The sequence below is a fragment of the Canis lupus genome, chromosome 5 (assembly GCF_003254725.2).
Source record: "Canis lupus dingo isolate Sandy chromosome 5, ASM325472v2, whole genome shotgun sequence".
NCBI lineage: Eukaryota > Metazoa > Chordata > Mammalia > Carnivora > Canidae > Canis > Canis lupus.
In genome coordinates this window covers 80,439,867-80,453,299 of record NC_064247.1, presented here as the reverse complement: position 1 = coordinate 80,453,299, position 13,433 = coordinate 80,439,867, and the positions used below count along the sequence as shown (strand labels likewise).

General features: G+C 42.3%; 1 protein-coding gene across 2 annotated transcripts in view; it reads left to right on the top strand.

Annotated features, from left to right (window-relative positions):
- The window catches only part of SNTB2 (syntrophin beta 2), a 115,647-nt gene continuing 102,214 nt past the window's right edge, over positions 1-13,433 (top strand). The window contains exon 1 of one of the 2 annotated variants that reach the window (XM_025426665.3): positions 1-635. In XM_025426665.3, coding sequence (XP_025282450.1) covers positions 56-635 — 580 coding nt within the window. In that variant the 5' untranslated portion in view covers positions 1-55. The remainder of the gene's footprint in view (positions 636-13,433) is intronic. The other variant, XM_025426663.3, reaches the window with a different exon arrangement.

The window sequence follows — 13,433 nt, the reverse complement described above, 5'->3', positions numbered from 1 at the left end:
GCCGGCCCCGCCCCCTCGGGCGGGAAGGGGGAAGCGCCGAGGCTGCCCGACTGGAATGAGGGTATCTGCGGCGGCCGCGGCGGCGGGAGCGGGGCCGGCCATGGCGGTGTGGACGCGGGCCACCAAAGCGGGGCTGGTGGAGCTGCTCCTGCGGGAGCGCTGGGTCCGGGTGGTGGCCGAGCTCAGCGGGGAGAGCCTCAGCCTCACGGGCGACGCTGCGGCGGCCGAGCCCGAGGCGGCCCTGGGGCCGGCGGCGGCCGCCTTCAACGGCCTCCCGAACGGCGGCGGCGCCGGCGACTCGCTGCCCGGGAGCCCCAGCCGCGGCCTGGGGCCCCCGAGCCCGCCCGCGCCTCCGCGGGGCCCGGCGGGCGAGGCGGGCGCGTCGCCGCCCGTGCGCCGGGTGCGGGTAGTGAAGCAGGAGGCGGGCGGCCTGGGCATCAGCATCAAGGGCGGCCGCGAGAACCGGATGCCGATCCTCATCTCCAAGATCTTCCCGGGGCTGGCGGCCGACCAGAGCCGGGCGCTGCGGCTGGGCGACGCCATCCTGTCGGTGAACGGCACCGACCTGCGCCAGGCCACCCACGACCAGGCCGTGCAGGCGCTGAAGCGCGCGGGCAAGGAGGTGCTGCTGGAGGGTGAGCGGGGCCGGCGGGCGGCGCGGGGCGGGCGGCGGGCGGCGGGCGGCGCGGGGCGGGGCGGGGCGGGCGGCGCGCACTCGGTCCCTGCCCTCCGGCCCCTTCGCGGGGAGCCCGTTCCCTCCCCCTCCGCGTCCTCCGCTTCCCCGCGCCGTTCCCCGGCTCCCCCCGGACCCCGCTTCCTGGGGCTTTGCGTGTGGAAAAGCTGATGCTCCTTGCAAGGAAAAGTTGGCTTGCAGTCCCCAGGCGGGACTCGGTTGAGATTTAGTACAAAGCCCCGGCGCTTGAAGCCCCGCCTCTGCAGGATAAGCTGACACTAAGGACCGGAGGGGGCCCGGAGGGGGCTCGGAGGGGGCTCGCCGGGGCCGCGGAGGGCTCCGTGTGCCTCCCGAGAGGTGCCGGGGTGGCGCCTTCTGCTCACAGCTGGCTCTCCCCCGCGACGGGGTCTGTTTAAAAAAAAAAACAAAAAAAAAAAAAACAACCCACCCCCACCGACGCCAGGGGTGAGCTTGGGCAAATCAAACTGCTGGTTAATTTATAGGGATTTAACCCATCATTGGCCCCGCTCGACAGTAACCAAAAGAGATCATAGCACTTGGTCGAAGCAGAGAGCTGAAACAGCAAGTTTCGGTGGCTAATGAGCCTTGTTTAACAGTCGAGGCTCACGTGTTTGAACATTTACTGCCAGCAAGAGTTTTTGCCCCTTTTGCAAGAGACTAGTGCCAGCTTCCTACCCTCCAGAGACTTGCTGCTGCAAGGCTTTAAATGAAGCCTGAAATGGTACATCTCAAGATATGTTTGAACAGCCACTATTATTTTTTACTTTAAGTACGTACGTGATCCGTAACCTGGATCTGTTGTGATGAATTTATGGAAGGCAAGAGTAAATCTCATTTCCGTGAAAGTGCTCGCGCTTGTTGGAGGTGACCGAGTGTTTTAAGTGTGATCGGAAAAGCCAGTTGCTTACTTCAGAGATTTGTGAGCAGTTGCCTTTCTCTCACTGGTGATTCAGTCATTCGAGGAGCAGGCATTTATTACTGGATGTATAGAAGAGGATGTAAAGCATAATGGTTCTCTTTTTGGTCTCTAGTTGGGGACGTGATGGAAAAATGCAAAACGACTTTAAGTTAAGTGATTATGTAATGCAAACTATATATAAATGCCAAGGGAATGCAAAGTTAGGAAGTAGTGGCAATCGGGATTAGTCAGGGAGGCCTTTTTCAAGGAGCTGAATCCTGAGCCAGGTCTCTAAGGAAGTAATGGACATAGACAGAGATGAGTCAGGAGGGTATTCCTGGCAGAGGAAGAGCAGAAGGGAATGGGTGGGGAAGAAGGGTAGGCAGAGACCAGTCATGAAACTGAGAGGTCAGAAGTCCAGCTTGGCAGAGTGATTTTTCACTTTTTTTCCAAATCGGGTTGTAAATATTTGGAAAAATGTTAGTTTGTTTGCATGTGCTCTGAGTGTGAAATTCCAGTGTCCCATCTCTATGATAATCCTATTTATAAGTCTTATTTATATCTCATGGGTGGGGCCAGACACTGCTCCGAAATTAGTGTTAATAAATGGAGCAAAATTATAGACTGTGGCATAGGCAGTGAGTATATAAAAAAATTGTAACCAGGGACACCTGGGTGGCTCAGCTGTTGAGTGTCTGCCTTTGGCTCAGGGCATGATCCTGGGGTCCTGGGATCGAGTCCCACATCGGGCTCCTTGCCTGGAGCCTGCTTCTCCCTCTGTCAGTGTCTCTGCCTCTCCCTCCGTGTCTCTCATAAATAAGTAAATAGATCTTAAAAAAAAAATTGTAACCTTAAATGTGCACCTTGAAGTTGGTCTAGCTAAGCATTTGGTTATAAATTCTTAGAACCAGAATATTGAAGTAGTACTATTTATGTAGTACTAGGCGGTAATGGGCAGACATTTCAGCTCTTTGCATGCTATATTTTTTAACAACCCAGTTTCTTGTTTAGCTATATTTTGAACCTGGTATTCATACCAATTAAATGAAGATCATCTGGTAAATGTTTCCCAGTATTCATTAGTCTAAAATAGGCCACTTGGGCTTTTAGGAGGAGGCTTTGCAAATAGCAGCATAATAACATATTTATTGAGTGCCTTTTTACCTAACACACAGGTTCTATTTTATTTTCCTATTTTTGTAAATGACAAGCAGTTTTTGCCCTTAAATGTGTGGGGAAATATGAAATTACACTTTTTAAAAAAATATATTTTATTTATTTATTCATGGGAGAGAGGGAGAGAGGCAGGCAGATACACAGGCAGAGGAAGAAGCAGGCTCCATGCAGGGGGCCCGACATGGGACTCGATTCCGGGTCTCCAGGATCAGGCCCTGGGCTAAAGGTGGCGCTAAACTGCTGAGCCACCTGGGCTGCCCGAAATGACACTTTCAAGCCAAAGAGATAAAAATAAAATAAAATAACTTAGAATATGTGATAACAGTGACTTAGTTGAACTAGTCAAACGTTATTTTAAAATCAAGAGCTGGTGTTCCATCCAGGTAGACCACTGCTAAAAGATAGATTTTATGCTTAGCCCTTAAAGTTTTGGAACCTCCATTAGATGTCTCAGAACTTGAAAAGCTGCCCTAGTAGCACAGTGATGCTCTTTTGTGATGTGGGCAGGGAATTTCAGGCATGCCCTGGCCACCCCCAAGCAAAAGAAAGCAGTAGTCTCTGGTTGCTTGTGGTTAGGGAACTGAGCTAAAGGGTTTCTTTTTATCTCATGAATTTGTTGGGATTATTCGTTCATACAGCAAATGTTTACTCAACTCTACCATGTGCTAGAGGCACTTGAAGATACCTGGTTCCTGCCTTCAGGAAGTTTGGAGTTGAGATAAGAGAGAGATGAGAAATAACTATAACAAAGGGCTAAAAGTGATTTTATAATAGAACTCTGGAGAGGACACGGCACAAAGGAAGGAGAGATCTATAGAGATCTTGGTTCCCTGCCCCGCGTTGGTGGGGTCAGAGGTTGAGGATGCCTGGGAAAAGGTTGAAGGAGAAGTTGAAGCTTCCCCTAAGACACAGCTGCCACCAGTAAATACACACAAATGAGAGACAGTAGGAAGTTATTTTGCCCAGTGAGGGTAAGTACAAATGAGGACTTTGTGGTCAGACAGACGTGGGTCTGTTTCTGGCTAGTGGTTTGTAACCCCTAGGCAAGTTACTCAACCTGGCTAAGCTTTAGTTTCCTCATCTGAAAAACCAGGATGGTAATGATATCTCCCTCAAAGGTTGTTACTCATTTGACGGTTTGTGACCTGGGTGCTATCTTAGGGACTGGGAATACTACAGTAAAGGACAGTAACAAAAACCAAGGTCTGAATGAGGAAGGTAAGACAGGGTGGGTCATGAAGGTTATGCTGCGAGATTACACAAGCACTCAGAATAGGATAACAAGTTGTTAAAAGCCAAGATGCATTTTGCTTGAAAAGAAATATGTGATAAGAATGAGGATTGCTTTAGGTGAACAGATTAAAAATGAATTTGCATTTCCTGGTTGCAAACACCTTTTTCTAATCCCGTTCTCATGTTTTTCTGTAATCTCCTGTATAGGCCAACTTTTATATTGTTAAATTTGCGTTTAGTTTCCCATCCCTCTCATTTTTCCTCTTCACATTTACCACTCAAAACCTTACCCTTGATTTTAGTCAGAAGGCTGAGAAGTGGTTTTACCACTCAGACCTTAAAACTTGGTATTCACTATGTGCTTATAGTTTGGGCTAGTGACTGTTGTTAGCATTGATATTAAGATATGCTATGTAGAGATACTCAGATTGTAAGCATAAAGGGATGATTACTCACCTATCAAGTATTGTGTATTAAATTTACTGAATCATGAGTGCTAAAAATAGTCTAATTAGAAACCTTCTAGAATTTATATTTTTAGGGCTGTGAAATTAACTAAATGAACACAAATTAGGCTGTACATCAAAAAATGTTCCAGAAGAGATTAGGGAAAACAGTATAAAGTATCCAGCTTAAGGTTTGATATTTGAGAAAAGATTTTTTAAAGCAGTTCTTATTGGAATATTATATGAAAATTGTATTTTATTGCCTAAATATAGTTCCAGAAGTTTTGTTATCAAATCTCCTGAAAAGAAGATGGTTAAGTGTATAGAGAAGTGGATTGGCATGAAATTTTAACTTGAAAATGGAAAATGATTTTTGTATCCAGAATGGCTTGAGATTTTGAGTGTTATATATAATATGGTTCTTTTGTGCATGTTAGGGGACATGTAACATATTTTTGACATTATTAGGCTGCTAATTTAAAGAAGCTAGTCTGAATTCCTACATTGCCACTTTCTTCCTTGTTTGTTGGGCAAGGAAAACATTTTACATTTTCTTTGAGACTTTGCATGTATATTCATTAATTTATCTTTTGAAGAACATCTAAATTATCAGGAAGTTTGTGTTTCTCTGTTCCTTTCTTTTTGTTTAACTAGCCTCGTCATGTTTCACTTGAATGATAAGATGTGTTTATATGATAAGCTAATTTTGTCTTTGTAACCAGATTATTTCTCATAGAGTCTCCTCATGCTAAAATATGTTCTCCAAATTATTATCAAAATATGAGAAGCTTATTGATTCTAATATAGAGTGGTTATGAAAATTCTAAGAACATTTTTAAAAACCAATACCAGGGATCCCTGGGTGGCGCAGCATTTTAGCGCCTGCCTTTGGCCCAGGGCGTGATCCTCGAGACCCCGGATCAAATCCCACGTCGGGCTCCCGGTGCATGGAGCCTGCTTCTCCCTCTGCCTATGTCTCTGCCTCTCTCTCGCTCTCTCTGTGTGACTATCATAAATAAATAAAAATTAAAAAAAAAACAATACCAGGTTTTACTTTGGATCTTAACTGATAACTCAGTAACTTCAATATCTTACCTGCTGTGTAATTCTTCCGGGATAAAGGTAACTTTATTTGGTGATCAAATGTGTGTCTTTTGTACATAAGGAATGAAGTGCATCCTGTGGCTGTGGAAGTGTTCCGCCGTTGTTCCTGGCTAGATTTACATTCTATCCTAACTAACTGACAGCGTATGATGCCGCTTACTTGCATTTTCCACTAAATAGCATTACTTTTTTTTCAGCATTTTAAAATTATCTCTGCATTTTTATCTGTATATTCTTGTTTGACCTTTCCACAGTCCTTGGAGATGATGGGCTGTTTATCTTTGTTTTACAACGATTACACTATAGCTCATTAAAGTTAGGTGAGTTACTAAAGGTCTCAGAATTTCTCTTGATTTTTAGAGGAAAATGTTAATGTTCTTTGGGCATAAGGAAAAGCCTTACCTGGAATTTTTAAAGTTGTAAAGTCTTATCTTCCAAATGAGGAATTAATGACCAGAGAGGGTTAAGTGGCATGTTTGAGGTCAACTAGCTAATTAGTGGTGGAATTTGGACTAAAACCCAGATCATTGCTTTCTCTCTTATACTATGCTACCTACAATCAGTTACTCAGGTCTCAGCCTCTCCTGTGTATCATCATGTTGCATTGAGTTGTGAAAGATCAGCGTGCAAGATAAGTTGAAGTTGAGTCTTTGGCCTCAAAGAACTTAAACTAAAATTGGGGAGAGAAAACTACCACATGGAGAGTAAGTGATCAAATGTGTAGTACTCTCTTCAAGAGTTCTGTGAAGGGAATGATCAGTTGTGGCGGGAAAGGGTAGAGTGTGACATCATGGGAAAAGGATTATTAGATCTGAGGCTTGAGAGACAGGTTGCTTCTCAGTAGATGGAAGACCTTCCAAGTTGAGGGGGTAACCTGTACTAAGGCCAAAATGAGCATGACATATGATAGGAAGTGAGGAGAATAGGAATGGACTTGGAAGAAAATAAGGTTGGGTAGATAAATTAGAGCCAGATTATGCAAGGCCTTGAAAGCCAGCCAGAGGAATTTGGACCTTTTTCATTCTGTCAGTCAACATTTATTAAGTACCTATTGCAAACAAGGTGTTGTAGTAGATGCCGGGAATTAAAAATTGGGAGTAATCCTTGCCCTTTAGGCTAGTAAGGAAACAGTTATAATAGGTTGTGATAAATGCTTTAAAAGAGGTGAGAACATGGTGCACTTGAAACAGTGATAGAAGTGCAAAGGAGATAGTACATCAAGGTAAGAAAGTGACAAGTAGTTGGTGTGTTGAGAGAAGTTAATCATGGTAAGTTATAGGAAATGTGTACCCAAAAGTATGCTGGGAAGGTGGGCAGAGGCCAGAGATCATCAAGGGCCTTGTAGGCAGTGCAAGCAGTCATCTTTAAGTGGGGTCTATTTTTACTTTTCAACCTGAAAAAAGAACTTGAGCTTTATTAATAGTTAATATATGGGTGACACTGGTTCTTTCAGTCTTACTGCTATTATCATATTGTGACTTACTGTAGTTTACTTGAGCCTGGTTGAGTGGATATACATTATATTGTGTGATTTTAACTAAATTAGTCTTCACAAAATAAACAAGTTGGCTTAAAGATTTGCACAAAGAAACCATGAATTGAAGGTAATTATTACAAACAATAACAAAAAGGTAAAGCTGACATTTCTTCTAGTAGGAGCAGTTTGTCACATTTTAAGGTAATCTTCTCTGTCAAAAAGTCAGCCTAAAAAGTGAAATTACCAAGAACACTATTTGAAATGTGGATTAGCACATTATTATTATTAATGAATTTGGCCCTAAGAGTATATTGTAGTTTGAGCCATATAGTAGGTAAGGATAGTATGATTTCATGAGGAATATGTTATTGTGTTAATTTAATCTTTATGCCATTCTCTTGATCCCTATATTTTTTTGATATTTAATAATATATATGCATTAATGAATATTCACAGATTGAGACTGTAGGATTCACATTTTGCCTGATGGGTGTGTGCTGTCAAAAGTTTTAGTCATGGGAGCCACCCAGGCTAATTTAAGTGCTTTAAATGAGTGTTTTAAAAGAGGGAGTGATGTCTTAGGAAGTTCAGAAGGGCAGATGGATTGTAGGAGTTCAAGACATGACGTAAGGGCAAGCAGGACACTGTTGCAACACCATAAAGATAGTGAGACTGGATGGGACAATGTGAAGCTAAGAAATATTAAGAAGATAGAAACATCAGGTCTAAATGATCAGTTTGGGGGTTGAGGGAAAGAGAAAAGTAGAGGATAACTTTTAGATTTCTGGCCTGGGAAACCAGATAACTATGAAGCCAAGAGTAACAGGGGAAGTACTGTGTTTTGGGTGAGGATAAGAAGTTTGGTTTGGGGCATGTTGAATAAGAATTACCTGTGTGACATCCTGGTGCAAAGGTCCAATAGCTGGTCTGAAGTGTGGTCCATAATCAAGAGAAATGTGAGAACAAAGATTTATGAGCTATCAGGGTAGAGGTGGTCATTGATGCCACGAGTGTAGATGTAATCATCAAGGGAGAGTGCAAATTAAAAAGAGAAGTAGAACCAGGATGGAATCCTGCAGAACCCATATATTTTTTTTTTAAAGATTTTATTTATTCATGAGAGACACAGAGAGAGAAGCAGAGACACAGGCAGGAGAGAGAAGCAGGATCCATACAGGAAGTCCGATGCGGGACTCGATCCCAGGACTCAGGGATCACACCCTGAGCCAAAGGCGGACACTCAACCGCTGAGCCACCCAGGTGTCCTGAGCCCATACATTTGAAACAGGAGTGCAGGAAGAGGAATATGGAAAGAAATGGTCCAAGAGGTAGGGAGAGAGCCTAGAAAAAATGTTGCAGTGGAAGTCAGCAAGGCAAGAATTCTAAAAAGGAGAATGTAATCAGCATCTTCAGATACTACAGAAGCCAAGAAAGTCAAGAACTAAAAAGTCCATTGAACTCGATAGAGAACCAGATCATTAGAGTTCTCATAAGAGCAATTTTAGCAGAGTGACAGGATCAAGAGGCAGTGAGTAGACCATGCTTTTTAAAAGTTTCTTAGATAGGATGGCTGGATGGCTCGGTGGTTGAGCATCCACCTTTGGCTCAGGTTGTGATCCGGGGGTCCTGGAATTGAGTCCTGCATTAGGCTCCCTGTAGGGAGCCTGCTTCTTCTGCCTATGTCTCTGCCTCTCTGTGTGTCTGTCATGAATTTAAAAGAAAAAAAGTCTCTAAAAGTTTCTCAGAAAAAGAAGAAGCATTGATGGTAACTACAGTTAAATGAAGTGTCAAGGGAAGGTTTTACTTTTGTAGTTGGCTGTTTTTTATTTTGTCTTAAGAGAGGAAGAATTGGGGCATATTTGTAAAGCAAGGAGAAAAGGCCAACAGACAAGGGAAGAGGTTGAAGAGATAGAAGGGGTGGGGAACTGATGCAATCTGTTTTTGAGCCAGGAAGTGACATGATGGGAACAGAATTTTGGATTGGCAGCAGTGGATGCACTGGATACAATGTGAAGAGGAAAGACCAAAGGTAGAAAAAACTACAGCTGTTGTAATGAAAGCAGCCCATACAGAGGTGATAAACATTGAAGGTGGCGTTGGTGGTAGCACTGGGAGTAGAACAGAAGACGCCATTCAAAAAACATAGTAAAGCAGGTGATTTTTGCCAGGAGTCAGCAGAATCCACTGAGGACCTTTTTCAACCTTGATAGCCTCCTTCTGACTGCTTGAGCACCCGAAGATTCAACACTTGTAAAGAACCTCTGGGCAGTGAGCCTCTGTTGCGGGCACAGGCATGTGATCCCTTAGAGACATTGGGTGGAAAAATGGAAAACTAAGAGCCACTGTTTTAAAAGAGGAAATGACAGGCCTTGGGGGCAGATTGGATGTAATCTATTACATCCAATGAGGTTTCTATCCAGGGATAATAGGAGAATAGTTGTTACCAGTGGGAAAATGTGCAATACTTGGGAGGAAATTAAGCTTATACTATTCAGCTTTGTTATAAAGCACTTGGGTGATACAACTCTGCTAGCTCTGGGGACTGAGAAGAAAAATTTTAGTTTATTTATTTATTTATTTATAAAGATTTTATTTATTTATTCATGAGAGACACACAGAGAGAGAGAGAGAGAGAGAGAGAGAGAGAGAGGCAAAGACATAGGCAGAGGGAGAGGAGAAGCAGGCTCCATGTAGGAAGCCCGATGTGGGACTCGATCCCGGGACTCCGGGATCACGCTCTGAGCATAAGGCAGACGCTCAACCGCTGAGCCATCCAGACATCCCAAAATTTTAGTTTATAAACATTACATCTAGTCACATAGCATAAGAGCATATTCTTCCTTTAAAAGGTTTTTCCCTGGATTACAGAAAGGAGCTTTGGCTTTGGAGAAATGACTGCATGTTCTAGTGTGTTTAATGTTTTGTGTCTGGAGAAATACAGTTGATTTGGTTATTTTTATTTTTATTTAGTTACTTTATATGAGTGCAATTGCAAGGAAAATACATTGATTCTTGCAGACAATTTGTGTTTGATTTAAGTTTAAAAAACACAATTCAAGGGATGCCTGGGTGGTTCAGTGATTGAGAGTCTGCCTTCGGCTCACGTCCTGATCCTAGAGTCTTGGGATTGAGTCCTGGATCCGGCTCTGTGCCTCTGCCTATGTCTCTGCCTCTCTCTGTATGTCTCTCATGAATAAATAATAAAAATCTTAAAAAAAAAAACAACTCATGAAATAGTTTTGTATATGAACAAAGTGCCAGTGATTATGGTGTTTAGTAGATTTTGCCTTTTGGAGGGGTGCCTGGTGGCTCAGTCGGTGAAGCGTCTGCCTTAGGCTCATGTTATGATCCCAGGGTCAATCCCTGCTGCTCCCCCTGCTTGTGCTCTCTCATTCGCTCTGTCAAACAAATAAATAAAATCTTAAAAAAAAAAAAAAAGATTTTCCTTTTGGAAAAAATAAAAGAGTTATATAAATCAAACTTGGTTTGTTTCTGTGACTTGGCTCCTAAGACATTACTAGAATTCTCTGACATATAACCAGTTAAGAATAATCTGTTATGTATATAACATGTTACACTTCATACTAGGGAAGTGGGAAGCTTGGATTTTGAAAGAGACTCAGAAAAATCATAGACTTATTAGTAAAGTGAGTTGATCAACAAAAAAAATATTTTAAAGTTTTTATTTACTTATTTGAGAGAGAGCACAAGTGGGCAGGGGAAGAGCAGAGGGAGAAGTAGGATCCCTGCTGAGCAGAGAAGAGGGGCCTCAATTTTAGGACCCTGAGATCATGACCTGAGCCGAAGGCAGATATTTTTTTTTTTTTATGTTTATTTTATTTTATTTTTTTTATTGGTGTTCAATTTACTAACATACAGAATACCCAGTGCCCGTCACCCATTCACTTCCACCCCCCGCCCTCCTCCCCTTCTACCACCCCTAGTTCGTTTCCCAGAGTTAGCAGTCTTTACGTTCTGTCTCCCTTTCTGATATTTCCCACACATTTCTTCTCCCTTCCGAAGGCAGATATTTAACTGACTGAGCCACCCAGGTGCCCAACAAAAGCTTCTTTTTAAAAAATGAAAGTATATTGAGACGCCTGGGTGGTTCAGTGGTTGAGCATCTGCCTCAGTGCATGATCCTGGGATCGAGTTCTGCATCAGGCTCCCTGGAAGGAGCCTGCTTCTCCCTCTGCCTATGTCTCTGCCTCTCTCTCTCTCTGTGTCTCTCAAAAATAAATAAAATCTTAAAAAAAAAAAAAAAGAAAGTGTGTTAAAAAAATGAAAGTATATGTGCCTTATTTATGTGCTTTTAGTTTTAAAGCACAGAAGCCAATTTAAGCTAGCTCAGATAAAATGGTGGCAGTATTGTAAAGATACAGACAAGTCTCAGGATTCCAAGAAAAGCTAAGGAGCCAGGCCTCAGTGATGTGAGGAACCAAGGTAGTGCTGAGGACCACTGTTGCCTCACTCCCTCTCACGACGTCCCATCTCAGAGCTTCTGTTTCTCTCTGAGAATATCTTTTGCAAAAGCTTTGTTTTAGTCTTTTTATAGCCTCATTTTAAAAGTATTTAACTCTTAATCTATGTAGAATTTATTTTGACATATCGTCTGCAGTAGAGATTTAACTTTATTTTTCCAAATAGTTAACGGTCTTAGCATTCTTTGTCAAATAATGCTGTTGCATGTGTTGTCTTGATAGTTTGTTGGGGGCTGCCTGGAGTGCCATGTAGGGAAAGATTCCAAAGCCATATCTGGATCTAAAAGGAAAGCATGCTCTACTTGATTAGTGATGTCTGCAATGAGTGTGCCTGCACAGGTGAGGTACACATGCTATGTATCTGCCACCATAAGAATGACCTGTCTTTTCCTCATTGATTTGAAATGCACTTTTTTATATAATTACTTTTTTTATTTGCACTCTGATTCTGGGTTTTCTATTATATTCCTTCCATTTGAGTGTTTTGTAACATACTGAACTGTGTGCTGTACCTTTAACTTTTTTTTTTTTTTAAGATTGTATTTATTTATTCATGAGAGACAGAGAGGCAGAGACAAAGGCAGAGGGAGAAGTAGGCTCCCTGCAGGGAGCCTGATGCACAACATGATCCCAGAGATCATGACCTGAGCCAAAGGCAGATGCTCAACTGCTGAGCCACCCAGGCATCTCTACCTTTAACATTTAATATCTGATGATTCAAATGGGCTATACCAGTCAAGAAAAATTTGAAAAATAACAATAACAATTGCAGGGTGACATAAGTATAAGAATATAGTTCTCCAGATAAATTTTGGAATGATTTAATAATTTAAAAAATTCTTTGTGATTTTGGTTAAAGTTGTATTAAATTCATAAATTAATTTGAAGAAAACTAATGTCTTTGTAATCTCTCTTTCCCAATCATTCTGCAAGAAGTAATAGATCTCACTCATCCATGTTCCAATCATGTGGCAAGGAGTATGGGATGTTTTGGTTGGCCAGGCCCAGATCAGAACTCCCCTTGGAGCCAGGGAATAGGGCAGGGGCTCCAAATGGGAAGTAGGGATTTCTCAAAGGACAATAAAGGTGGTATTACCAAAAGAAGGAAGAATGAATTCTAGGCAGACATAAACAACAGACATCCACTATGACATTCTAGAAACATCAGAAGATGGTATTAAAGATTAAATGAGAAATTACTGTATTAAGAGATTTAGAAACTTTATAGACAGGTATAAAAGGGAAGTAGGAAGAATAGACTTGGGTACAGGCGAGCTAGTTGGAACTTTTCAAAAACTCTTGACACTCCAAAGTGAATAATAAATTATTCCCAGCATTTATTTGAATGGCATTTTGAACATTACTTTTTTTTTTTTTAATATATTTTATTTATTTATTTATTCAGAGAGAGAGGCAGAGGGAGAAGCAGGCTCTATGCCGGGAGCCGGACGTGGGACTCGATCCTTGGTCTCTAGGATCATACCCCGAGGTTGCAGGCGGCGCTAAACCGCTGCACCACCGGGGCTGCCCTGAACATTACTTTTGTATGAATTTTAAGCAACTTCAAAAATATGCTTTATGATTATTTTATAACTAGAACAACAAAAATATACAGAACTTAGGGGCGGGCCTTGAAGTTAGAGATAGATTGGGATAGAGAAAAATCTTTGTCTATCAAAATAGTCATGTATGATTTTTTTAATTTTTAAAACAATTTTACTTATTTGAGAGCATGCACATATAACGAGCAGAGGGGAGAGGAAAAGGGAAAGGGAGAAGCTGGTTCTCCACTGAGCAGGGAGCCTGACTTGGCGTTCACAATGCTGGGATCTTGACCAGAGCCAAAATCAGATGCTTAACCAACTGAGCCACCCAGGCGCCCCTGTACAATTTTTTTTAGTAAGAATTATTTTGGTTGCAGAAA